General features: G+C 41.0%; 1 protein-coding gene across 4 annotated transcripts; it reads right to left on the bottom strand.

Annotated features, from left to right (window-relative positions):
• Positions 1-651: 651 nt before the first annotated feature.
• arhgap17b (Rho GTPase activating protein 17b) lies at positions 652-27,428 on the bottom strand. Of its 4 annotated transcripts, XM_014968757.2 has the most exons (21): positions 27,016-27,428; positions 23,446-23,485; positions 14,757-14,861; positions 14,213-14,289; positions 13,247-13,358; positions 12,954-13,030; positions 11,621-11,723; positions 11,273-11,341; positions 11,103-11,184; positions 9,652-9,779; positions 8,930-9,041; positions 8,750-8,831; positions 8,572-8,652; positions 7,286-7,399; positions 7,090-7,181; positions 6,771-6,906; positions 5,667-5,981; positions 4,952-5,073; positions 4,350-4,727; positions 3,753-3,804; positions 1,574-1,727 (listed from the first exon to the last, which is right to left on the bottom strand). In XM_014968757.2, exons 1-20 carry the CDS (start codon positions 27,066-27,068, stop codon positions 3,797-3,799), a joined length of 2,286 nt encoding a protein of 761 aa, XP_014824243.2. In that variant the 5' UTR covers positions 27,069-27,428; the 3' UTR covers positions 1,574-1,727; positions 3,753-3,796. The 4 variants fall into 4 exon arrangements, with proteins under 4 accessions (XP_087864456.1, XP_014824241.2, XP_014824244.2 ...); XM_088008330.1 differs by lacking the exon at positions 3,753-3,804 and having other exon boundaries at positions 652-1,727; positions 4,389-4,727; XM_014968755.2 differs by lacking the exon at positions 3,753-3,804 and having other exon boundaries at positions 652-1,727.
• Between the last annotated feature and the right edge of the window lie 498 nt (positions 27,429-27,926).

Here is a 27,926-nt window from a genome sequence, read left to right on the forward strand (position 1 = left end):
GAGAAAATCTTTGCGATATTTTACGTAATATGAAAATGTCAGTCTCTAGTTGTGATTGATAGTTTACTCATCATTTTCCTCCCACTTCATAATCATTTTAATTTGTGCTGGTCAATGGTAAATAAACTTAATCTATAAAGCCCTGTTTGCATTCAAACACAGATATTCACAAACAGGTAAGTGGCTCAGCACACAATCTGGGGTTAAATGACAGAGGAGAAAACTGGAATCAAACCCACAACTTTAAGCCTGAAACACACCTACTTTATCCATTTAGCCGCAGTCGCTCATAAAATACATTGAACCATTTGGTCACGTGGCTGTGAAAATGTTTGAGGTGGTACAAATGCTGCAAATATAAAATATGTACATATTATGTTAAACTGGACTTAGCCAAAATTAACCAGAATAGTGATATTTTGTCCTCTAAAATACTGTTTCTATGTATTATTTGCAAAGTGAATTATATTCAAAGTAAAGCCTGAAGAACAATCTCATGAGTTCACATTCAGTGTTGTGTTTTTTTTGTGTCTTACTGGGTAAATATCTGTACTTGCAACCTATTTTCTAAAGATTTGAATAAAACTAATTATGTAGAACTATGATGCATTGTGTGCCAAAGAGTAAAAAAGACCACAAAGTCGTAGTGAATTGTTTTCAAAGAAAAGAAAAATAAAATAAAGATTTTTAATGTTTTTTCTGTATTTGGTCGAAGCTTTGATTTTGGAGTAGGAGTGATTACAAAAAGAAGATTGTCCCTTTTAACAATAAAAGCAAATCTTGACTCATCAAATAGGACTTTTCCCATTTCAAAATCAGCTTAGTGGACGTCAAAAAGGAATCCTGATTAAAAATGAGACAATCAAACCTCACCCTGTTGTAGTCTTCAAGACGTCTCTGTAAAACCACCTGAAAATGCAGCAATGAGCTCTGAACAGGCCATTAGCGGAAGACGACTGCATCTCTTATTGCACCCTTCCCAATGTATTTGGTCATCGCAACTCTTAATCTGTGCTAAACAACTCACAATCATCTTTGGCCTGTTAGCTTTCTTAATACCGCCCTGCAGACTGTGAACATTTAATTTCTGTCAGATGAAACAGCCAAATTTGGAGGATGAAAATTCTGTTTAGCTTCACGATAAATGACAGTTTGAATTCAAATGTCAGAGGTTAAAATCTCAAAACAAAAGCTAAAACTGCACTCAGATGCTCGTCTCCAAAAGGATTCTTAAGCTTTGACACTTTGGCATAAAAACAAAGAGAGGTACAAAAAGGTGAAACTTCTCCAGCATTCTTTTCTTTTTTTTTTTCCCCTCAGTTAAGCTGCTGTATAACTCGGGTCCTTTAAGCTTTGGCTCTGCAATTCAATTTTTAGACACCTAGCAGAGCGTGCATCGATAAGAGTTCAATGTTGGAAGCGATGGCTGCACATGGGTTTTGTGGTTTAAGCCACCACCTTACAACGAGGCTTCTGGTTTGACTCAGTGGAGCAGACAAAGTATTAAAAAAAAAGCTGTTGGCATCCTGTAAGCAGACCTGGCGCCTTGTCTTAAATGAACAATAAAAGCTGGAGCGCATTCTACAGAGCAGTGTTCTCTGCCTCGATTTGGGGGGTTGGGTGCAGGGTGGAGGTGGGCTCTTGACCAGCAGAGCCCTTCACTTCTTGCTCCTCAATCACCTGAGGGACAAAAGCTCTTGTGATCCCCTTCATAACCAGGCCTCCATCTGCAAAAGAACAAAGAAACCCAGATGGAGCAGTCACCAAACACTTCATGAAATAAAACCAACAGCTGCACACACACACAGAGACACACACTGCTACAAACTCCACATTCTTTAAGACACCAAGGACTCTTCTGCGATTTAAATATAATCAATTCTGCTAAAAATGTATGAGGGATTTTTATTTATTTATTTTTTTTGGTTTCCTTGGTGTGTTAATCTGTAAATGCAACAAAAAATGTATGGCACAGATCTGGCTAAGAGCACTGACTACAGAAAGTACAAAAAAAAAGTCTGATCCTGTTTAGAAGCACGTTAGTTAGTGTCACAGCAAACAGTTAAGAGACGGGGGGGGGGGGGTTAAACCTAAATGCAAGCAGGTTATGAACAGACAAATGTACAAAAACATGCCTTCACACATGAACATACAGGTGCATCTCGGTAAATTAGAATAACATCCAAAAGTTAATTTGCCCAACCTCCTCTGCAAAATCTTAAATATTTCACTCAAAGTTTTTCTTTCAGCTTTCGGCACCATCAATCTTCCCATCACCCATAGAGCTTCCTGTCCCTGCTAAAAATGAAACCCCCGCATAATGACACCACCACCACCATGAATCCACTGTTGTTGTGGTGCAATCAAAGTGGTGTACAGTGTTAGTTTTCTGCCACAAGTAGTGATTCATAGACAGGTTCTGTTTTTCCACATTTTCACCCCTTTTTATTTGTCAAAGATTAATTCCATTATGTTTTTCCTGTTCAAAATCATGCACGATTTACTGCAGAAGTATCATGTTATGGTCTACGCCAGTGGTTCCCAAACTTTTTCTCCTGGGCCCCCCCAGTGGTTTCCAAACTATTTCTGGGCCCCCCTATGGCTTACAAATAGCTGCCTGGTTGAATGATATGTGTGAGCGAAGGGGGTGGGGGGTGGATTATTAGAGACTCCCTGTTATACTCAGCCCTGGCTCCCGTGGGGGGGTGGGGGAATCAAATTTTTTCAGGTCAAAATTAATCGAAGCTGAACATAGACAACATCAGTAGCCTACAAGCTAATTGTTAACAAGCTTAAGGTTCTGAATTGATATTAGCTAGTCATGTTTTAGCTAACATTACCTGCATCCAACAGCTTTACTCAACTCAGTCGGTTAGTTTGAGGGAAAAACTGTGAAAAGTTCTTTGCGTTTTGCTGGTTTGCTGCCGTGATTCTAACACACCTGCGTAGCTCTGCACAGCAGCAGCAGGTCTCCTTCACTGCTGCACAGGTGTGAGCGTCGTAGCGCTCATGTTGCATTTAAAGGTGGTTCGGAAAAACAGGTTACCACATGTTAACAACGGATTAAACAGCTTTAACTGCTGATAAAAGTGACAGAGGACACGGATAAGGGAAGTGTGGAAGCTCCTACTGTATCAAATTGACATAGGAATAACAGAGAGTTGGCCATTCTAAGGTAAAAACCCAGCGCATACAGCATTCATGTTTTTTTGTTTTTTTTTCCCTCATCCAGACGGCTTCCCGCGCCCCCCCTGCAATGGCACGGCGTCCCCCCCTAGGGGACGCGCCCTACAGTTTGGGAACCTCTGATCTATGCAGTTACGAGGAAGACTGCTCACTTGGCATTTTACATTTTATGGAGTGTAAGCCTGAAAATGTCGTTGTTAAAGAGTGCCATCTCCAAGTATATCATTGGAAAGTTGAGTGGAAGGGGGAAAAAATGTGGTAGAAAATTGTACATGCAACAAGAATAAATGAAAACCCCTGAGATAATTGAGAAGCAAAAACCCAGGGTCATTTTAATATTGGTGTCATGTGACTGTATTTTGTCTTTTCTTGATTGTTAGATATATATTGAATAACCAGAAACAAATTAACCTTCTAATGATATCACAACTTATTAAGATGCACATGCACCTGTCTGTGTTACAAGTATTAGACATGCAACAAAGCTCTAGTTGCTTTTTCCCCCCAAAACAGACAAACATGAAGCAGTAAAAAGTGCCAACACACCCAGCCAATAGGAACCTTACCATCACCTGCCTGGCAAAGCTCATCTTACAGGCAGGTCGGCAGCTCAGACATCTGCAATGTTTACACACATTTCCTGTCATGCTTCAGATCACCACACAGTTCCGTTCAGAGTGACACAAATCGAGACAGTGAAACCATAAGAAGAAGCTAGAGATCTAAAAACAGCAGCACCCTAAGAGGAAGCTTCAGACGGTTATCGGCAGACGAGCAGAAAGGGGGAAAATAAATAAATAAAAAAAGATTGCTGAAAAGTTGCTGGAAGATGGCTGGAGATGTTGTTTTCTTCGCTTCAACTTGAACCAAAAAGAAGAAGAATTTTATTCAAATGTCCAAAAAAAAGTGAACAGCTTGCAGAATCCGTCACAATCGGCTACTTTAATATCATAAACATGCATCTGGAATATTGTGAAAAATCCAACACGCTTAACAGATGTGACAAAGACCCAGGACTAATTACAACTTGATGTAAAAAATAACAAAAAAAAAACAAAAAAAAACGAAAGACTGCCTGATAAAGTTAACTTTCATTGAATTTTGTTAAATCAAATAATAGCTTTTAATACTCTGCTTCCGAACCTGTAGAACAATGTAATCACCTGTTATGATCTTGGATGCAGAGCTGCAGATGCCATTACCGTTGTCATTAGCCAGGGGCTGCGGTGGCGGCGGCATGCTGGGTCGCACTCTTGGCTTCGGGGCGGGCCTGGAGGGGCGGGGCAGAGATCCAGTGGCGTACGGTGGCGGAGTATCAGGCGGAGTGGGAGTTGTCGGGGGCGAGGGGTCTCCCTGGGCCTGCTGGTGGGCTTGAGGGGGCTGTGGCGGTGGGTGGTTTGGGGCTTGGATGAACTCTTTGCTGGAGTAACGACGGGCTGTGAGGGGTGGGTGACCGGGAGAGGCTGGTGGCTGGGGGCTGTTGGACTGAGAGGCGAACGGACTTGGCTGCTTGGGCGGAGCCGGTGCCTGCTTTTTGGTACCTTCAGTGCAGAAGATCAACAAGACATTATTTATTCCCTTGACATTTTTTTTTTATGTCTTTTGACGCTACAACCACAAACTTCAATGTAATTTATTGAGATGTTTAGCGATAAATCAACATGACAACATCAACATATAACAAAGTAAAAAAATAAAAAATAAAAAGTGTGAAAACATTTGCAGAACGCTGTAAACTGAAAATGAGTGTGCGCTCCATTCTCACCTCTGCGGACCATATGAGGACTTGGCCCTCTTGACCCACTCTGAGAGTGCGGGGTCCCGACTGTAAGATGAGGTGAACCGTTCCTCTGCTGAGGAGGGGTGGACAAGGGTTCCCGGGATTGGCTGTTAAAATACAACAGAGCAAAGCGTTAAACCACATCAATACTCTCCTTCCTATGACACAACACTTTTTAATGGTGCAAAATCAAAAATAAAAAAAATAGATCATGCACACATACATCAACATACATTTTCCATCACGAGATTGGACAAAGGTCAAAACAAGAGGAATCACTCAGATTTAGGCGAACAAGATGCAAAAACAATAAAAGGTCAGTCGATGCAGACACAAAACCGTTTCAGTGACGCGTTGAATGCAAAACAAAAAAGCCCAAGAAGCAGATGAGCACTGGAACGTGCTGGTTAGCAGGCGGAAAGAAGCGCGTTGTATTGTTAAAAATAGGATCGCAAGCAGAACAGAGAAAAAATAAACTGCACGATCAAAGCCAAACGTGATTTACATCGCATTCTTAATCACGGAAGCCAAATTAAAATGCTGTGCATGAGGTGGAGGTCATTGATCTAAGACATCCAGAGTGGTTCTTACAGTTACCAATCAAACATATGGCAAACACAAAGGTTGGGCGGGTTCCGGACTGGTTGATTGGTTGCGAGCAAACGGTGGAGTACTATTGCGACCTCAGCTCGCTCCTTACCTGCTGTCCTCTGCGCTGGGCTGCTTTACACCCTGAGGCTGCACTGCGGCTGCCTGGACCCCACCCCCATGAGCCTCACCGCCTCCATCACCACCACCAGCAGCAGCAGCAGCAGCAGCAGCGGTGATCAGACCCGGCTGCTGAGCCTCTGGACCTGGCGACTGAACCTGGGGGCACTGCAGCTCAGACTGGCAGGAACCCTCAGCTTCCAGAGGAGGCAGTGAGGGTTGGAAGGTGGGTGAGGTTAGTTGTGTCTGCTTTCTATTTACAGTGCCGATTCTGCGTGGAGCGGGCTCCGGATGTTTGTTAACAGGGCTACGAAGGAGGGGGAAAGGGAAGAGAGTTCAGGAGGGCAAAACCACACGCCAACCAAACAGTGACGGGGAGCAGGAGACCGAGAGAGAGAGAGAGACAGCGAGGAGCAGTGAGAGACGGTGTAAGACATACGGAAAAGAGAGAGAGACAGTACTTCCTGAGAGCAGTGAAACCAGGCCAATAGGAAGAACCAAAAGAGCACATAAAACCACGAGAGCAGTCACCTCTGAAACCGAGCAACACTGGGTTGCACTCTATAAAAGTTACAGGCGAAACCAGAGATACAAAAAGCAACACATGAAGCCCACACAAAATATAAACCTACAGAGAGACCTAAGCTTTAATTGGAAATTAAAAAGATGACAAGAGTACAGAGCAGTAATACAAAGAGAAACAGACAAAATCATATCCCGACAATGAAAGTTTCTTCAAAACAAATAAAGAAGCAAAAAAAAAGTTTCATTACCATGAAACGGTACGTGATTAAATTGTAGTGAAATCTTGCCAACAGATGAGGGAAAAAAAAAGTGCAGCGATAAAAGAAAACATCATCCCTTCTTTCTCTGGTCAGTAACTGAATTCATTAATGCTACATGCTGCTACGGCACAGCTTTGAAGTCTGGGCTAGGCAGATCTTCAGTGGGCGTCTCAGTGACCGTGATGGACTCGTCGGCCACTACGTAAAGGGCCGAGACTGCCGGGCCCCGCGACTCCTGCCTGCTCAGTGTCTTGGGGCGGGAGGGGAGGGCGAGGGGCAGGCTGAGGCTGAGGTTGGGACGAGACGGGTACCTGTCTTTACGGGGCGTGTGAGCGTCCCCTTCGTGCCCGATGCTGCCGGGCCGCTTCCTGTCCAGCCCGGGCTCCAGGTCTGGGGTCGGCGGGTGGCTGGGCAAGGAAAACATGCCTGAAACATTGAACTCCACCTCTGAAAGAAAGAAAGAAGAGATGATGCGATTAACGGAGGCAAAATCTCCCATTTAATTGGGACACAACACAGAAAGAAATGGAATCAACCGTTTACTGTCAAAACTCTGTTTGTTGTTGGTGGGGAATGATTAAAAACTATATCTGATTAATTAGGTGCTAATCAGAGCTAATTTCAATTTACCTCCAGGGAAGAACCAATCAGCATGTTGGATGATGGGTTCTATGATGGCCCCAACATGGACAGAAGTAGCTGCTGCCATCTCTGCCAGCGTCCTGCGTTAGCAGTGACACAGCAGCAAAATAAAACAAACAAAAGCCGGGAATAAATGGACATACTAAGCATTTGAGAGAACTGCAACAAAGAGCCTGTCTTTTACCCCTCTGTTTTTGCCCACAGCAGGTTAGGCCCCAAGACAATGGCGATGTTGCTGGGAGTCATTTTATTGACCTCGCTTTCCTGAGCCAGTTTAGCCAGGAACTTCACCAAATACCTGGAAAAGAAACCACCAGCACCCTGGTAAGCATAAGAAACTGTTTTTCTTTTACAATCCAGTTTATAAGTTGGTGGATAAGAGACTTGTGTTGGCTGTGATTTAATAAAGTTACCATGAAGCTGCATAATCACCTTATGTCTTCAATGACTGAGCCCTTTTGTTGTTTTTCTGGCATATTCAGAACTGAATTTCTCTGTAAATATGTTTAATATCTATATTCATATCATATGACATGCTTGAAATATAGTTTTGAAACACTGGTTCTTGAGGGCTGGATTTGGAGACCCCTGCTCTAAAGGGGCACATAAAGACACCCTTCAAGATACATTATTAAAAATTAAATATTATTTTATCAGTCAAAACAAAGCAGCTTTACCTGCACACAGCCAAGTTACATCAATGTGAAAAGATGTTCCATTTTATTTAATTTTAAGAATTACTCATTGAAGGCAGAGACTGCTATTTACTAACCTTTTAACAGATTGTCAATGTATTTTATCAATATATTCTGGCACACTGGCCTTAACGCAATATTATTGAGTTTGTTGCAAACTACAGTCTCACCACTTGATGTCACTGTTTTCCAGACTAAAACAAAAAGATTTCCTGTGACCTCTGATCATTTCAACTGGTGTGACCTTTCTAAATTAATGTAATCTAAAACTAAATTTTTTGTAAGTTTCCCTTTAGTTAACATTTGTTTTTCCAATTAGCACTTTATAAATAAACCGGTTCAGTCACTTTATGTTTCAATTTGAGTCTTGGGACATCTGTGAGAAATTGGCTGATTGTAGCAGTCTGAACTTTAAGAGTAAGCAATAAAATCTTAAAATCAATTGGGAAACTGACAGGAAACCAGTGAAGAAATGCCAAGACTGAAGTAATGTGTTCATGCTCTTTAGCATCAGTTATAAAAGGGAGTTTTGTGAAATGTACAATTATCTGTTCTTTTGCTACAACGTCAGCCACTACTTATTGGTGATTAACTTTACAGCGTTAAAACTGTTCCAAGATTTCAAGATCCATAATTAAATTACTTTGACTTTTTTATTACTATCGAATTTCTACAATAAATTCTCTACAAAAGGTGTGGTATTTAAAGTGCAATTTAAGTTCTGGTGACGTAATTTCCAAACATCTAAGTGAAACATTGCTGAGCATTCTCATACTTAAAGTTAGCTTTGTGAGCCTTTGGCAAATTGTCACATATCACCCAGAGAGCCTGAAGCCGTTTGTCAGGGTCAGAAATGCTGAAAACACACAGAAAACAGTTGCATTAGTTGCAGGAAACATGTCTTGCAGGATATTAAAAATCCCATCTGTGTATGTGTGTGTACGCTTTATTACTTGGAGGCCTGTATCCACTCATCGTACATGCTGAACGTCATTAGAGGCTCAGGTAGTTCCCTGAGGTAAGACTTCAGAGCTCCTGTGAAAAGCACAAAAATACTATGAGAAATAAAATAAAAAAAAAAGCATCTTGAGAAAATGGTTTTGCTTTTCACTAAACCACAGCGGAAGTTGTACCAGCGACTGCATGTGGATCTGAGTAGAACTCCTCAAGTTGCGAAGTGGAGCAGTCCAGTGCTGCTTTCAGCTTTTTAAGTTTTGAAGCTCCAGCAGCAATCCGGAAGAGTCCCTTAGAGGAACATGGGAAAGAGAGGGTGGGGTGGGGGGTGGGAGGAGGTAAATAAAAAACAAAAAATCAGCACTGTTGCACCCAGCTCTGGTTAACACCTTAAAAATTCAAGAAGCTAGAGCAGCGCCGGGAATAGGAAAGGAGAAGTAGATGTCTGTCAGAAACAAGAGAGGAACCGTTCTGTTATCGTCAGAATCGTTTGTCTCTGTTTGACTGAGCACCAGACAGACGCAGCACAATGGTTTGGTTTCACTTCATAAAAATGCTTTAAATCACAGTCAACAGGGAGTTCAGCAGTACTGTTACATTTAAAAGTGTGCAACAGCAGAGAAGCTAATGGCGAACAGATGTCCACACACACATACACATGTTTTATCCCTGCAGAACTAAGACTAGCTGACCAAAACTTGGCAACAGATGTTTCCAGACTGTAGATGCCATCCTTTATGGAGCCTCCTCTCCTTCCAGCTCAAACGGAGACGAGCATTTACTTTCTTTTTTTTTTTTTTTTATGACCAAAGATTTATGTTGAAATTCTGGTTAATAAGCATCAACTTTGCCCCTACTTTGGTGGGTTGTTTTCTGACTCATGCCTTCCCTTCATCTTTACCTCTTCCCTCATGCCGGTCTCCAGCAGCATCATGACGCAGGCCTCTAAGGGCAGAGCGATCTCTCGATTGCTCTTCTTCAGGTGTTCCTCCAACGCCGTGCCAAACGCAGGCTTCTCCGTCCATGAATCTACATGAATGAAATACATCAACATGTCGGAGGCGAATGATAAATGGCTGTTTTATGTGGCTTTTAGTCTGACTCGAAGGCTAAATGAAAGTCCTTCTGCCTGATTTTTTTATGCAGAATTCGTTATTCAAATTAGGTTTCATCTTAGGCTCCATTTATAGTCTCACGTTAACGTAGTGTTAGGTTTCTGAGATGTATCTATACTAAAATTGTCTTTTCTGTATGGTTTGTTCGAACACAGAATAAATAAATAAATTAATAAAACTCTTTGATGAGCCAAATTATCAAAGAGTTTTATTAAAACAGAGGGAACCCTGCTAGCGTTAGCTTAGCACTTCAGGGTACCGTTTCACAAGACAACATAGCCAGCAGGTAGAAAGTCAGCTTACTGAGGACTGTGGCTGTGTGTGTCGACCCAAATACACACAGCTAAAGGTAAAATGTATGATTAAACAATGAAACATCCACATCACAAGTTGACAGGACATTATGGCAGCCTTCTTAGCTTAGTCAACCCATGTGGGAGCTGCATGTTAAGTCTGATCTGCAGAATCTCCAGTTGGGACAAAATGTCTGTTGCTATCAAAAGAACTAGATAAGAGAAAAACTAGAGAGCTTGACAAAACCCAAATTTAACAGTGAGTGAGTACATTCATTACTGATGAAACGTAGTGTGATATTTTACTTCAAAGCCGCCGTGGTTTTATGTGTCTTCTTTGAATGAAGTATCGGACTGGGAACTCGGTGTTTGCAATGTGTTCTAGCCGGTCAGCTGAAAGCTCTAGTTAAATCAGAGGGAAAAGCAACACAGGACTCCGGTGGCTTCAGCCTTAAATCGGATCCAAGAATAACATCGGCATCAGACCCGATTGCCAGAATGCGTCGGTTCAATCCCAACCATAGAAAGGCTACAATAAAAACTGAAATCATCCATCCATCCAGGAGGGCCGGGGCCTTTCTCAAGCAATCATTGAGAGGCGGGATTCACAATCAATTACCTATGATTCACTGAGCTAATTTAACCTTTGTGATACAATTTCATATAGTCGGAGGATAATCTATTCCCAACCTTTCTACAGAAACAGGGTCTAACTATTGCATCAGTTGATAAGCTGACTGATTCTGACTTGGTGGTTTCATTTTCCTTTGTCAGGCAAAACTCAATCCTCTTCTGTTTGCACTGAAAGGAAATGAAACTCTCACTGTGATTCACACCAAGAGCAATCGAGCTGGCTTAGATCACAAGCCTGCTTGGACTTTTTTCACGCTACCGCGGAATAAAGCAAACACTCGTGGATCTTCTTATAAACAGCATGTCCTCACCTTGCTGTATTTGGATGGTGGGGATAGCTGCTTCCAGAGCTGACAGAGACTTCCTGTGATACTCGGCCTGGGCCTCTAATAACTGCAACACACACAAATACAAAACATTGCCATCCACGAATCAGCTGTTTGGATTGTGAGGCGAGCTATTGAACTTTTGACGCACTCACCATGATATAATAGCGTGCATAGTCTCCCTCTTTTGAGGCAAAGTTGTACATGTCTGCAGACAGCTGGTCCTGTGGGATGAATGAAGGTGACAGCATCCTTAACCTTTGTTCTGAGCGTCAACCATAAATTCCTCATTACGACACTGATGAACCCCACATGACAAAGCTTTGACCTTTAATTACACTACACCGCAAATAATCTTCCTGGCATTATTGCCTGGAGCCATTCTTGCAAGGCCTTCTTTGTTCAGACACTTCATTAAACCGAGGAATGTACACCTATTAGCTCAGACGAGCCTCCATTAAAGTCCATGCAGAGCAGATTACTCCGTGGTTACTGATTGTTACCTTGCATATTTCTACTTTATTGAGAGCTTCGTCCATCTCATCCTTGAGTGAGTCTACTTTAGCTGCCATGGCCTGGTTGTTGGACTTTGTTGCCTGATACCACCTGAAGAACATAAAACAAATCACACTGCAGCTTACTGTTGAAGACACATTTATATACAGTATATGGAAAAACACAACCTATTTTTCTCATTGACTGATATTAAATCTTTCTTGCTTTAGATAAGTCAGAATTCTTTTTATTGCTAAATGACAAAATAAGACCATTTTTTGAAGACATTTTGCTTTAGCTCTCTTTAAATATGGCTTAAGTTAAGGAAAACTACAGCCACATTAAAGCAACTTGGAAAAGTCCAGTTGATGATGATATGGCTTTGCAAGTTTCATAAGATTAAATGGAGGCACTTCTGCGGATGTATTTTAAGGCAACATCTCAGTCACATACTGCCTCTTTGTGTGATATCATGTAGAAATGAAAAGCAATCAGCCAAGAATTTCGGAAGACGGTTCATCCTTGGATACAATTTCCGGATGAATATAAATGCCCCGTACATGTGTTCAAATGATTATATGCAAGAATAAACAGCTTGAGAATCTCCAATGATCAATTTGGGTTCATGTCTATGTCTATGAGATGGGTTCTGTGGCACATGGTAAACATATTTGGAACGAAATGCGTGAATCAATCACACAAAGATCTCTATGTCTTTCGGAGAGAAAGACATAAAAACACCAGATTTCAGCTTTTTAAGACGTGTCCTATACTAGGATGAACGTAAAAACCCTATTTAGCCATAATGACAACGTTATATGAAGGAGAAGACTGCCAGCCTCGGTACATCATCCCAATTGTAAGGAAAGTTGGTGGCAGTATTAATCCACTTTTCAAAAATGGATGCATCATGGGAAATACTTGAGCAACACGTGAAGACATTATTTCGGAAGTAAACACTTGGGTGCCAGTGGGTCTTCAACATAGACAGTAGACTTCACTGTATCACTAAAGTAGATATAAAGCGTAATACGCATAATAAGGTCAGTGTTTTGAAGTGGCCATCTCACACTCCAGACACATAGAAACTCATGGGCCAAGCTGAAAAGTGTTTGACATTAAATCAGGCTAAACATTGTTTTTTTGTTTTTTGCTCGTTACCAAAGTGGAAAAAATATTTTATTTTATTTCAACTATATTTACAGGATCATCTCTAAAATTAGCCTTTTTAGCCCAAACTATACCAACAACAACCAAGCCTTCATGTCAAGTTGAAAATTTAAAACTATAACCTTCATAAATTGTGGATTAATTAAAAAATAGGCATCAGCCTTCACACACCTCGTCTTGGCCGAATCATAATCCAGAACTAGCCTGGCAAGTTGCTTCCTCTGTTTCAGTATGTTAGGAATCTCCACCTGTGGGAAAAACATTCAGGAATCATGAGAAATGCTTGACTAAACGCGTAACGCAGCATTGAGAACGTCTTTCCTACAAGTCTGTGAATTACACAGTGAATTTAATGCCTCAGTGTACAGAACAACTGTTACAGAGCAGCTGCGCGACAGATACCGAATAGTTTGTGGAGCATAAAATGAGTTATGTCGGTGATTTTTTTTTTTTTTTTTTTTTACCTCTGCCAGCTGGTTGAGAGGATCCAGAATATCTTTTTCGATCTGCAATTCATGCTGCATAAGTTCGGTGGCTAACCGGCTCTCGGTCTCCCCGCACACCTCCAACATCTTGCTGCAACGCACACAAATATATGATAATGTCACTGTTTTCACAATTCTACATGCAGTTTCTACCAGAGACAGGTAATTTTTCAGCCATTCAAATAGTCACAGTGCTGGTCAATGCTGCTGCTTCACAGTTCCTGAACTCCTGTAAACTTTTTCCCCTTCTTGTGAAGCCGCAACCAGAAAAAAAAAGAAAGTATTTCATTGGTGTTTTATGTCATAGACCAGCATAAAATTGTGTATAAATGTGATGTAGAAGCAAAAGGTTTTAAAGTGTTATTACAAATGGAGAAACTACCAAAAGAGTGTGGTTCACATTTTCATTCAGCACCTCTGAGGCAGTACTTTATAGAGATATCTTTTTTGTACGTCTTACCAACTTTTGCCCATTTTTTATCTGAAAAGGAGCTCGAGTGAAGTGCTGCTGCAAATTTACTATTTGCAGCTGAAGCATTCCCACAGCATGATGCTGACTCCTCCATTTTTTATAAAATGGCGAGAAGAGCTCTCTCCTACAGAGTTACCACGGTCGTCTTCTGTGTCTTTGATTAATGCTCTCTTCATCTGTGCATGTTCTTTTTTTTTGGAGGGGGGGTGATGGATTAAACAGAGCTCTGTGTTAAAAGTTTCGAATGTTGTTTTATAACCTTACCCTGCTTTAAACTCCTCCACAGTTTTACCTCTGACTAGATCTTCATAACATCCTTTGTTCCCTAATGTCCTTCAACAAACCCCAGAGGCATTCACAAAACGGCACAAAAAGGGTTAAATAAATAAAAACCCAATAAAATATGTTCATTTTTATGGTTGTAGCGTGACAAAACATGGAAATGTTCGAGGAGTGCTGCAGTTTTTCCTCACCCAATCAGGCCCTCGTCTCCCAGCTGAGCTCCGCCTTCCTGCATGGTCTGGGACAAGCCCATCAGCGGCAGCTTTTTCTGCAGCAGGACGTAAAAACGAAGTTAGGCTCTTATGAAACAAAACGACTTGAAGCTGAGTTATAACTTTAGGAAAGTCACTGTTTGGATCATTTGAATGACAACACCACAAACAAGCTTGGCAAAAGAACACAAGAGCAGTCAGTTTCGTTGGTAACACCGACTGCAGCTGCTCTACAGGGATTATGACTTTGGCAGGAAGCCATTTTTCATATCTATGTGTTACATAAGAAGAGATGCCATGTGTTCACTGCACAAGACACCAATCCCTGTTACTGTAACTCTGAGAGGTGTGCCGGAGTTGTAATCTCTGTACATGCCATCCATGTGGCACAGAAGCATCTGCAAAGTTTTTACAGCAACGCATCGAATGTTTATAACGTGACTTGACAGTAAAGTTGTGTTTCGTTTAAAGGTCAGCTCAGATAACAGAGCAATGGCTAACAGCGATAGCACATTCTTCTTACATGTCTTTTCTCTGTGTCGGTGCCAAGTTGACCCTGCAGACAGGACACCAGCCTCTTGTGCATGTTGTGCGACACCAAGCGCACCAGCTCCATCCGCCTCTCGATCTGCATGAACCGCATGAGACAAAAAGAAAAAAAAAAAAAAATTAGAAAACACAATTCAAAACGCGAACAAAGAAAACAGTAGGACATGATCAGTGCGCTGGTTCGAACCAGGATGAAGGAAACATAAACCTTCCATCTTCCTGTTCAACATATACGACCCAGGTGAGGGCTACAAATCAAAACACAGAGGCTGGATGAGCACACATTCATCTGCAAAAGTTTCCGTCCTGTCCTTGGTGTCGGGACGTCATGGAGGATCTGACTGTGTTCTGCAGCAGAACAACAAGCAGCAAAGACACGAGGATGAGTCAAGAGGGAATGCAGTGATGGGGCTCTTTAACGATGAGGGCAGGGAAAGCTTTTCTGACGGAGACATGTGAAACTATAGAAAACAATCATACTGACTGCAAAGCTGACTTAACAGGTTATCCGAGCAGTTGTCATACAGATATTACTTGCTGTTTTACATACCTTGACGCTGTAACTATAAACAACCCTCGTTCAAACAGTGAAAGAAACACAAACCTCAGATAAAGTATGCCATCTAAACATACTTGACGTCACATGATGTCACATTGAGGATCTCTTTTTGCTTTGATATTTTGTTGAAACTCATTATTTAGTCTGGATAAAATCTAGACTCAGGATTTGATAGCAAACCTCCGTGTGCAAACGCCTCTAGTGACAACACATGAAGCACAACACAACTAGTTTCAGCTCTTTGAGCAGTTGAACTTGTTTTTTAGCTTGTTTTCCCACTTTAAGCACCAGTTTTTCACCAAATTCCTCTTGCAAAAGTTGTTTGCATGTGACCTGCGCAGCTGCAGGAAGCGTTTTAGTCATATCCGAGAAGATGGCACTGATTTCGGGATAATTTCACAACGATAAAACACAAGGAAGTGCATTATAAGGAGAACCAGGGAAAAATTGGAACTGAACAATTGTAATTTTGCGATATTAGTTTTTTTATTTACTTCATGATAGACATCAAATTAGTGGAAAATAGTCAGCAGTTGCATCAGTGACGCTAAGTCTGTCAGGTGAAGAATGCAGGTGTGTGGTTATACAGGAGGTAAAATATGTCATATTTGTAAAATACTTAGTGCATGTATTTCTCTTGAGGTCTGGGCAGGCTCTTTTTTTTTCTTCTTTTTTTTTTTTTACATTGGACCACAAATAGCTGCCTGCCTGTTGAGTATTATCTTCCTCTTCCTTTCTTGATGTAAACAACCAGCTGCGCCCAAAGATCTGAGTCTATTTGCTGTCAGATCTCATCCTCTTCCTTCAGTTTTATCCTCTCTAATTCATTGCTCCCTTTTAGAGCAATATCTCAGCTGGATTCCACTTTCTACCCTGGAAGATACAATAGATGCAATAAATACAACCCCTAACTCTAGGAATATCTGGTGACGACTTGATTAGTTGCAGGTTTTCCAATAACGTCCGCCAAGAAAGAAAAGAAAGAGCTCTGAGAGTCTGCAGTGTGGGTGAGACGGCTGGGCTACAGACATATTGATCACATTCTGTGTCTTTAGTGCAAACTCTTTCCAAGCATATAAGAGATGGAAGTGTACAGGAAAGGAAACACAGAGCAAACAAGACAATATAAAGATTAAGTACAGAAGTAAGTCTCTCAGAAAAGGAAAATCTTGGTGGGTTTCTCAAAGATTTCTGGTTAAGAGTGTCTTCGTGTTTTGGTTTCGCCGTCCTCCCAAACTCAGACCTCTGTTCTTGCTCAGTTAAATATTCTCAAGCACAAGCTCAACCACACACTCCGATAAAACGGTGGATTAAAAGTTGGACAAGAGGGGGAGGGGAGGGGGGAAGAACAGGGCAAATCTCTTGATAATAGTCCCAGACAAGCTCACACACAGAGATGACTGCTTCCACTCTGCTGTTACCACACTTTCCAAAGATTCACACTCGCTGCCAACCTTTCAGTTTTCTGCGCTTTTTCTTTTCCAAGCAGCAGTGAAAACTGAGCACAGCGAGCTCCAGTTGCTGACCTTTGACCCACAGCAGCAGAAATGTGGAATGTTCAGTGAGTGACTCAGAAGCCGTGTGGACGGGCGCGTTTTCACTTCGGTAGACTGAAAAGCTGCATCATCGAGGTAACTGGAAGATGACTAGCTGGCTGACCTGGCAGGCGGGAACTAACGATTATGAAGATAACGATGAACCTGAAGTAAGAATTGAATCTAAAATTTCTTCCAGAGAGCTTGTCTAGCTGAGAAGAAAAGTTGCTTTAGTTGGAAGTAAAAAACAGACTGAGCAGCTTTACTTTAAAGTCCAAATTCAATTAAGCTAAGTGTCTAAGTGTTTTCATGTGATTCTGAAAACCAGAATGCAAAAAAAAAAAAAAAAAAGAAAAAAGAAAGAAAGAAAGGAAGCAGTTTTGCAGCTTTCCCCCTTTTCTGGGATATTAAAAACCAAGCAAATTTTTCAATTTGGAGTGATGAATCAAATCAAACCAGATACATTTTTAAGTAGGATTCTGACTGTCATTACAACCATCCATCCATTGCTTTCTGCTCATCTGAGATCAGGCTGCAGCCAACATGTTTCAAGGTCAAAATGGACGTAAAGCCCTTCCAGTGAGCTCTTGGTCTGCCTTGTGGTCTCCTTCAAGATGTACAAACCCAGAAAACCATAGATGTTTCCCTACATAATGGTGTTCCTCATCCTGTCATAGGCCAAATCCAGTCAAAATATGACTCATCTGTCAGTGTCACCTTGTTTCTGGTGCTTTCAGTCATGAGCAGTCAAAAGGGGACTGGCACCCTTTGCTTGGTGCAGAGAATAAAGAGACTATTTTATGTGCTTTGTGCAGAACTGCACAGTATTTTCTTCTGTCCCGGAACAGAGATGAATTTGAATTCGATTCTTTTATAACCCCAGCTGACAACCATGACCCCAGCATAAGAGGTGGTGACTGTTTCGCTAACTTAATGAAAGAGTTTGAGTTCCAAAAAACGATGCATGCACACACTTTAAAAAAAAATTTCTTGCTTGCTTGAAATGTTGATCTGCTTATCCCTAAAAATATTTTTGCACTCGGATGTAATGCTTCTTGTAAAAATGTTTTCTGCTTCTCTTATCAAGCTTCCTCTGATTGCGCGGACTCTCAGCTCTGACTCTGTGGTGAAAATTAGGTAGTGATGTCAGTAAAACTGTCTTATAGCTGGAACTGTTACCATGACACAATTTTCCTCCATAAGAGAGCGTAGATAATCTGCAGGTGCAGAACGTAAATGAGTGCTGGTTTCATTCCTATATACAAAGTTAAAGCATGAAGTGCACGACTTGAATAGGAGCAGAAGATACTTGCTGAACGCAGAAACATTTTTTTAGGGGAATTACAGCATATTTGCAAACAGGGACGTTTTTTTTAGTGTGAAAGCAGAGATTTAAGCAAGAACTGTACATGTGAAAACAAGGAAAAATGTTCATTAAATAAAAATGTGCACCTTATTATTTTTTTTTTGTTGTTGTTGTTGAAAGACACAGGTTTAAAGTTAATCTGTGGATTATCGGCTGGCAATGGATGACGTGCGAACGAAGTGGAAGTTGCCTCAAACAGCATCTTTAAGTAATTTTGGGATTCCAACTCTGTTTGCCAGAACTCTCTAATGAAGCCATTAGGCGTAAAGACATCAGTTTTATGCAAATGCAAACTGGCTTTACTAAAACGTGGTCAGATCTTCTGCAGTTTTAAATTCAAACTATCAAGTGGTTATATAATTAAGGTGAAAGCCACTCTAATTTGAGAGGGGAAATCTTAACACTGAGAATCGACTTGGTTTAGATACAACAAAGAGCTGACGTGAAACACGGCAGGTTGTTTCTCTTTAACTGCTTCATCAGCAAACGAGACCACCTCTGTAATGGCAAGACTTTTATTGATTTGGACTTTGTTCAGGTGTGCTGGAAAGACATCAGCAATCAGTTTAGAGAAGCAATTTTTTCTCCCCAAAAATCCAGGAAGGTTTGAATAGAGAGGGATGGATAGACCTCTCTCTGCAGTCCATCCATTCGACAGAGAGAAAGACTGTTAGCTGCTAATCTTCCTGGAGTGATCGTCCTCAAAGTCAGGCCATCCGATGCTCACAGGCATGACAACAAGCAACACCTAGATCTATGTCTGATATTTTGGAGACCTCACCTACAATTAGAGAGTGTGTGAGAAAGCTTCAACTCGCTAAAACAAATATGGCAGCAAAACTTCAGTTTGAAAAGTTTGAGCTGGAAAAAAAAAAAAAGAAGATGTCTGGAGAAAATATTGTTTAGATTGATTGAATCAATAGAGATGCCAAATCACACACACACACACACACACACACACACACACACACACACACACACACACACACACACACACACACACACACACACACACACACACACACACACCCCCACACACGCGCACACACACACACACAGTGTGATGTCTAAATAAAAACCTATCACCTACCATGCCAAGATGAAAGTGTGGTGGTGGTGGTGTAGTGACGTGGGCTGTTTTGCATCCCCAGGAACTGCGTAGGTTGCAGTCTCCGAGTTGAGCAAAGTATTCTATAGTCAAACATGATGACCTATGTCCTGAAGATTTGGGCCTTCAACAGGAAAATGATACAAAGCACGGCAACGAATACACAACAGAAGGACAATAAAAACACAACCAAGGTGTTTTAATGGTCCAGTCAAAGTCCAGACCTCAGTTTGAATGAAATGCCCCAGAGAGCTGTGTGCGTAACAAACCTACTCAAATCTAAATTAAATGAAGCACCACAGTAAAGAGTCAAGCCAATTTCACACGACAAATAAAGCAGTGGATAAGGTCTAACAAAAGTAAACTACTTTCAGTTATTTCTGCCACAATTTCTTAAACAATCAACTAAGTCATAGAGTGTAGCTTATCATATGACTATATCTGCATTTTGGAAAGTAAAAAGTCAATTTCTTGCCCACGTTTATTCGGTGTGACGTAATATGTAACAACACAGAATGTCCATCCTCTATTTTGTAACGTTTGTTTATTTGTGATGATCAGTGAAAAAAAACTATACTATATTGTGGTTTGAATTCACTTTTGGTGTACGATCATGCACTTTTGATCACACCAAAAGTGCAATCACCAAAAGTTTCTCTCACCGACTGACCCAATGCAGTACTCGCTTACCATGTAACCACTAGATATGAGCACAGCAGAGTATCCAACACCCCATTTGGATATCTCATCTTCAGTTATATTCAAATACTGACTTCTGGAACCAGTTCCAACTCGATGCCCTTCACTTTGAGATCAGGCAAGCAAGGATACAATCCAGTCCGACAGCCTCCCAGACTCTCCCACTGAGGCAGGACGAGTCCAAACAAGAGAAATGTCTTACCCAATGCAAAGCATTGTGGAAAATGCAAGAGAAGAGATTACTATGACAGCATGGAAATAACAGAGTCGAGTTTCATATTGGACTGTTCGTAGAAAAGGGGGAGGGAGATGCAGGAGATTGTGGGAAGTGGGTTAGGAAAAATGATCCCTTCTGGTCTCACGCTTGGAAGATGGAAGAAAAACCTTTCCAGGCAGAGAGATTAAACAACAGTGTTGATTTGCTCTTGCATGTGTGTAAGCCGCACACTTTACTCAGATCACTGCAGATGTAACAACTGACTATTAGCGACATGCAAATCATTAGCCAGCAGAAGTGCAAAGATCTAATGTCGCCCGTTTTTCTGACAGTGACTCACAACTTGACTGAAAGCTGCGCAATTAGAGAAGGAAATGTGAAACATAAAAAATGCAATTACCTGGTTGCATAAAGTTAAGCTAATACCTTGCTAAGAAACATTTTGATTTTGTTTCGTCATTCTAGCAGAAAGATCCTGGCATATGTCCGATGGCAAAGCGGTTTCTCTACCTTTCCAAAGTAAAAGTCAATTTGGTTTCAACGGAGCAAATAACTGTCTGTGTAGTAACTATCCTACTGAAGATTCTTGGCTTTTTCAGCAGGTAAAAAAAATTAAATAAAATAAATTCTTAGTAATACACCAAGTAGCACCTTATTTCTGAAACTAACCATATGGGAAGACAAATCCTGTCCTTGTTTCAGAAGGGTCCAATCATTGTCATGCATCAAGGGGGAAAAAAACCAACAAATATTGTATTACAGGCTGTTTAATGAATTAATAAAAACTGGAAGAATTGTGGGAAACCATCATACTTATGGAAAATTTGTGGTTGGAACAAAATCTTGGATGATTGTGATCGGTGATTACAAGAGTATGTTCAATAGTTCCACACACACACAATATGAAGGGAAGGGACTGGGATTTAAACAGCTGCTTAGCCTCAAGCAAACTACTGATGGGCGAAGGTAACTGGGGGAAAAAAAAGGCTGCAATTTGATACGGAGCATAAAGACTGAACTCTAGAGTAATGGTAGAAGGTTTTCTGGTCTGATGAGTTTAGAAATGCCAATACAGAGTAATTGGCAAATCAGGGTAAGAAGAAAGGTACATGAAGTGATGCTCCCATCATGCTTATTGCCTACTGCACCAGCCTGGGGGTGGGGGGGCAGAGCTATGAGCTGGGGTCATGTGACCTCGGCCAAACAGCAATAACTGCCCAAAGATATGAAGTTAAATTATTTCATCAGTGAATTTCTTCTTTCCTTATGGCTCAGGCATATTCCTAGATGGCAATGCCCAAATTTAGCAGTCATACTGACTGCTCAAAGCACTAGAGTGTCTTTCAACAAACCCCACATACAACACCCTCACATTTACACATCGATGTGCAGATAAGATGGAAACTTTGCGCCGACTACCTTCTCCAAGGGAACCCACAACTTTCCAACTGCAAGACAAGTACTCCACACTGAAACATGGTGGTGGCTGTATCATGCTGTGGAGTTAAATTCTATTGGGTTGGAGCATCCTTGGCCTGAAGATGAATTGGGATTGTATTTGTTAGTATCACAGCAAATCCAAGCATATATCCAAATCCACGGAAGAATGAAACTAAATCTTTATAGACCAGAAACGAAACAAAAAAAAAAAAAATGCATTCACAATTAAAAAGATTTGGAGAACTTGTGCAGGACCAGAGGGAAAATATATCCCAACATATTTGTTCATGTTTCATTACAATTGTTATGTTTCTGAATTTTGAAGAAATTATCCAGCAATTGTGTCACATTAAAGGTGGAACAACTCTGTAAGTAATCCACCGAGGTCTGGTGTGTTTAGGTCACAAAGACCTGAAACTTTAACAGAGGATCTGTGCATGACGTGTTTTTGCCATTTCAAAAGAAATCCTGTCAGAAGCCGGAGCTGAAAAAAGACGTTGGAGCTACTTTAACAATGCTGACCTCCTGACAATAACATTCCTCGCCAAGAGCCGGAGATTAAGGAATGTCTAACGCAGCACAAAACTCGCCAAAGACGGGAAAGAGCATTCAGTGGGACGGCTGGGTCTGTTCTCTTCTGTTGGCTTACGAAAATAACAAATACATTTAGCTCGAGATCGCAGTACTATTTATGTGGAAATATTTATGTTTAGCACCAGTTTGTGTTGGGAGTTACTGGGTGTGAACCGCATACGGTCCAGAGTTCACCGCTGCTGGTCATAAAGCCTCCACTTCTGAGGCCGAATGAGGGTTATTGAAGATTTACTCTGCACTGATTAACCTCTCTGCGCTGCTTTTATTCATTTCCGCTGTATTTATTCCCACTTTTTTTTTTTCCAAAGATGATCTCACCGTTTCACAAGCCAAAGGGTTCCCATCCCCCAACAACAACACACACACACACCCAGCGGCGTGCATCCACTTTGATTTCCTAAACACGAAACTGACTTCGCCATTGAAGCAGTCAGGCATTTCTCTTGAAGTGCTTACCTTGTGCCGGTGTAGCGTTATCGAATGTACGACCGCATACAACCGCTTGTGATTTAAACTTTGCTGAAACATTTAAACACAAGCGGTTCAAAGCCCAGAAGGAAGTTTGGCTTCAAACAAAGGCATGATGGCTTTAACAGAGTCTTAGATGGGAACGCTACACTCGAAACTTCTGCAGTTTTTTTCCCTCTCCAGAAAATGTGCCCCACCAAAAAAAAAAAAAAAGTCATTATACATGCAGATTAGTTCAACAAAAGCTGATGTAACACATAACTCAGACCAGATCGCTTTTTAATACAGATGAATGTTGAATTACAGCCACATAAAAGAAAAAAAAAAAAGCAAGATGCTTCAGCTGTTCCTGCTAAGGCTGCAATAATTAATGCAGCTTACATTTCACTTATATAAAGTAGCCTGTCACTAAAATATTATTCAGAATAATATATTTTAGTAATGAAAATCTTTATAAAATAAAAAACATTTTATGACCTAGCTAACAAAGAATAAAACAAGAAAGAAAAATAAAATAAAAATATAAGTAAAATTAAAGCAAAGTTAAATAATAAAATGTAAAATAGTAATAAATCAAGTGAAGTAATGCAAAATAGGCCAACAGAAAATAAAAAAACAACAAATAAAATCATAGACAGAGACGTTACAGCAAATACACTTGAAGACGTGATATTTACCTGAAGCAGGTCATCGCTCAGGACTTCTGTTTTTTCAGCTCTGTGGAGGAAAAACACAGATCAGAAGATTTATCCGAGAGCCCGTGATGCTGACCAGCATGTGTTTGTGTACGTAAACGTTGCATTTATTCCCATTTTTTGAGAACAATCCAACGTTGTTTCAACCACACTGGTTGGGGTTTACTAAAGCAGGTCAGCAAACCCAGCCGCTCTCCTCCTGTGCACAGGTTGTTACAAACGCCTGCAGCGAATAGAAACCTGGTATTAAGCTACGAAGGCCTGTCAGAGAGCATGTGAGCTTTAAATTAACGCGCATCATTTGTACAGCCGGCTTCGACGAGTATGCACCAGAGGCCAAACTGAACCTGTCAGATTCCTCCACCCAGTCTGAAAAACACAGTTCTTGACTCATCGGCACCCTGTTTGTTGTGGCAACAGGGGCCCCGATGTGTGCATGCATGAGGGTGAGAATTGCCATGAGGCTTGTTGATGTCAGACACACAGCACGCTTTTTTTGCGACACAATCCGGGTATAAACAACGTCATGTCATCGCTCTAAAAGCTTCAAGGAAATGTTGACGGGATGCCAGAATGCCTGCTAGAGCACCTGGAGTTTGCAGGTCGAAAAAAGCCCCAACGTGTTTTTTTTTTTGTTTTTTTTAACCAGCATCGCTTCCAGTCGATATCTAACAAATGTGCTGCTTGTTTCCACACAAAACTCCCTGTAGATCTCGTCTGTCTCCGCAGCAGTCTGAGCGCACGCCATGAATCTAAACCTCGCAGGGATCAATTAACCATCTCCTGCTCAGACGTGAGGTATTACACAATGCTGTTATGAGCTTCTTAGAATATGATCCTTATGTTCCACCCTCTGCATACAGTAAAGGCTTACCTCACTCGGGGCCTCAGATGCCCTCACTGTTCATAAAATTAAAAAAGGAAAAGCAAGACTACCTTTTACTGCAGTCAGAGATTTTTTTTAAAATTCATTTTTGTCAAAGAATAGCTGGGAATTATATTTTATTTTTGTTTCACTTCCTAATTACTGACTGGTTTGCTGGACAGGACCACGACATCCCAACAGAAGAACTTTAGTTTCCGTTCTTATCACATTATCACATCAGACTGCAGACTCTAAAGGAATAAGCTACAAAAACAACCTCATGATTCTTATCAATACTGAATTAGCATTGATCCGGCTTAAGAGCTGGGCAGCAGCTACCGTTCTAAGAATAGACTCCTTCAGATAGAGGCTCGGCGTGGGGGGCGTGCGCTGCGCATGAGGACGTCACGCGCAACGTACCGATATCACGAAGCCGCGCTGAGCAAATGCAGTGAAGGAAATATAAATCCAACCACATTCCTGAGTCACTTTGCAGCCTCTGATTTTATTAAAATAACTCGGTCAAAGCTGTTTGTAAACACTGGTGTGTTTGAGCTCTGGTGATTCAACCGCCTCCTTCTGTTAATCGAATGCAAATCCAGCTGGTTTCCTCCTTTATGGAAAGAAAAGAGACTTTCTTTGTTTGAGCCAGCGTCCCCCGGTCCTCGACGATGGGAATTGCTTACTCCACAAAATCCCCTCAGCGTGCTGCCCGCAGCAAACTGTCCCAACCGGCTCCGACGACCACACACTATCTGCAAAGGCCAGCTGTGTTGTTGTTTATGCGTTTGTCGTACCTCATGCAGACTCGTACAGCCGTGGTTTGTTGTGCATTAGAACCAACTTTCCATTCAATTTCAAAAGGATTATGTCAGAACCAGCTGGTTGTGGTTTTAATTAAGCATAAGAACCTAAACTATTTATGATTTTTTTTTATTTTTTTTTTTTAGCTTGCACTTGTATTTTTTAAGCATTTCCAGCAGAGTTAATCCTTCCCAGGGAATAATCCAGGGAGGGCGTGTGCTCGCAACAGTTTTGCTTCTCAATAAAGCAACCTCTGACAGTGGCTTAGTTGACTTTTACTGCCGTTGCACAACGTGTGTGGAGCAACAACTGGAAGGATCCACGACAAAGCCCCTCGGAGTGATGGACAAGTCATTCTGAGGAAGCTTGTGCATGGAGAGGAACCAGTGGTGTACAGTAATAGGTGGAAACACTGGCTCTGCTGTGGCTGACAGAGGACAAGGCGAGGTCGCCCCATAGGGACAGTGAAGAGGGCAGAGGCCTGGGTTGGGTAGTCTAATCAGCTGTGCCATCAGGAAATGAGTCCTAAACCACATCTGAAGAAATTCCACTCTAGGAGAGTACAAAATCTACATCTGGGACATTTATATATATATATATATATATATATATATATATATATATATATATATATATATATATATATATATATATATATATATATATATATATATATATATATATATATATATATATATATATATATATAAGTTCTCAGAACTAATCCTGGTAAATCAAAAAGTTAAGCCTTAACCTAGTAATATTAACACTGTAGGCAGTCGATTGTGAAGCTTTTAGTGTTATTTTATTAAAGGCCAAAAAAAAAAAAAAAAAACTACATCACTTTCTTATAGTATATTGAATATAATATTAAAACTGTTCTAATATAAATAAAATTATCCATTTAAAAAAGTGGAAATAATATGAACGTGTCTGCCCACATTAAGTCTTTCATGTCTTTGAGTCATAATTCAGAGTTAAAGCATGCCCACCCTTCATGTCAGACATTTGTACATGTGTTCTATTTATTTATGAGTGGATTTAAGAAAGAAACAAAAATAAATGATTTGATAATACTAATTTATTTATTCTTCCTCCCCCCCCCATACACTTTCTTCTTGAATGTCTATCAACAACTCCTGGCCTCACCTTCTAATGATTATCAGGTTGACATATTTTTGGTATAAAAAAGAACAAATCGGAGTTGCTGAGTTTTAAAGTCACGTACAAGAGAAAACGAGTACATAAAAACATGAACTTATAAACTACTACAGACTATTTATATCAGCCTAATTGTTTTTAATTGGACCTATTGCCACATCTGCATACATTTAAAAAAAAACTGGGTGTGCCACCACAGGATTATTACTGGCCCCCATTGCGTCGCCCATTTGAAAAGGTTTTGGAGACGCCCATGTCCCATTCAGAAACACTGTTACATACCGCGTACATTAGATTAGGTTAGGTCTGCCCCCTAGTCATTCTGTTCAAGATAAAATATTCAGCAAGATTGCCTCCAGTTTTGCAGTAAACATAAGCTAAATTCAAAAAGGGTAAAATTCTGAATAAAAATATAAGATGCGAACCTTGAGGAAGCGTTCAACTTTAACTTTTTCGGGGATTTTTTTTTTAAGAGTTAAACGCCTCCAGTTATTAAACCGTTTCACACGGCTTGTCGACGACAAACAAAACTACATAAAACATGTTTTTCAACTAGTATGTAAACTTTTCTCCTTCCCTAAAATCACGTCCGAGTCCTTCCGACGCCGCCCACAACAACTAGCAGACGGGCTGACAACAGAAGACCCAAACTAACCACATCTAACATTATTAACAGTCTGCCAGTTTAAAGCGCAGCATATGCCACCAGATCCGACACTCACCTTCCAACAGTCTGGTTGGCCAGCTGCTTCATGCGATTGAACTGCTTCTTCATGCTGAAAGTCCTCCTTAAAGTCTCCTTCTAGTTCCGAAAACAAAACAAAAAAAAAAGTCACCAACCAGCAGCACCGACTGAGTCCGACTCTTGATCATCCACCCCTGGATCCAAAAGTTGCGCTACGTCGCAGCCATTGTTATTTTCACTCCGGTCACTTTTTGTTTTACGCACTAAATCTGAGAGGTTTTCAGAACCGATCCGGCTGACATTCGCCGCCGCTTTGGGTCTAACCTCCCCTCCCTCAAACGAAGTCAGTGTTTCGGAGCTTTGACAGGCCCCTGGCTCCCCATTGAAAAGATCTGTTTCAACAGACGGGGTTTCGGAACAAGGAGAGGTAGGAAGGAGGAAGTGCCTCTACTTCCCGACTGTAAGCAAGCCGCATGGCCCCCTGGTGACATGTGACACCTCTGCAAGAACGAGCCATTGGTTTCACTTTGTTGCTTTGTTGTCACTGCTAATCAGACTTCTTGCTGAATAAATCTGCTTACAATCTGCGCACCGTTTAATAATAATAGAAAAACACATAAACAGGACTAAAATGGTGGCTCAGCTGGGAATTTTACAGCTGGGGCTGTTTGGAGTCTCTTCGTTGCGCGTCTAAAGTCTCTTTTAATGATTTTGTGTCTCATCGGATTTATTTTGCAGCTTCTATTTGTGATCGTTTTGAACAACTGAGCAGAAATCATAGTGACCTTAAGCAACTTCTATGAATGGGTTAGTATCTGGGTTTTTGCTCCATATCTTACCTGTAGCTACTTCTTTCATGCTTATGATGCCCAAAAGTCTCTCTTGCTATTATTTTCTGAATAAGAGGATGCATATTTTTCTGGATATTTGCACAACGTGTTCAAATCA

The sequence above is a fragment of the Poecilia mexicana genome, unplaced genomic scaffold (genome assembly GCF_051168715.1).
Source record: "Poecilia mexicana isolate PSO_F unplaced genomic scaffold, ASM5116871v1 scaffold_8, whole genome shotgun sequence".
NCBI classification, from domain to species: Eukaryota; Metazoa; Chordata; class Actinopteri; order Cyprinodontiformes; family Poeciliidae; genus Poecilia; species Poecilia mexicana.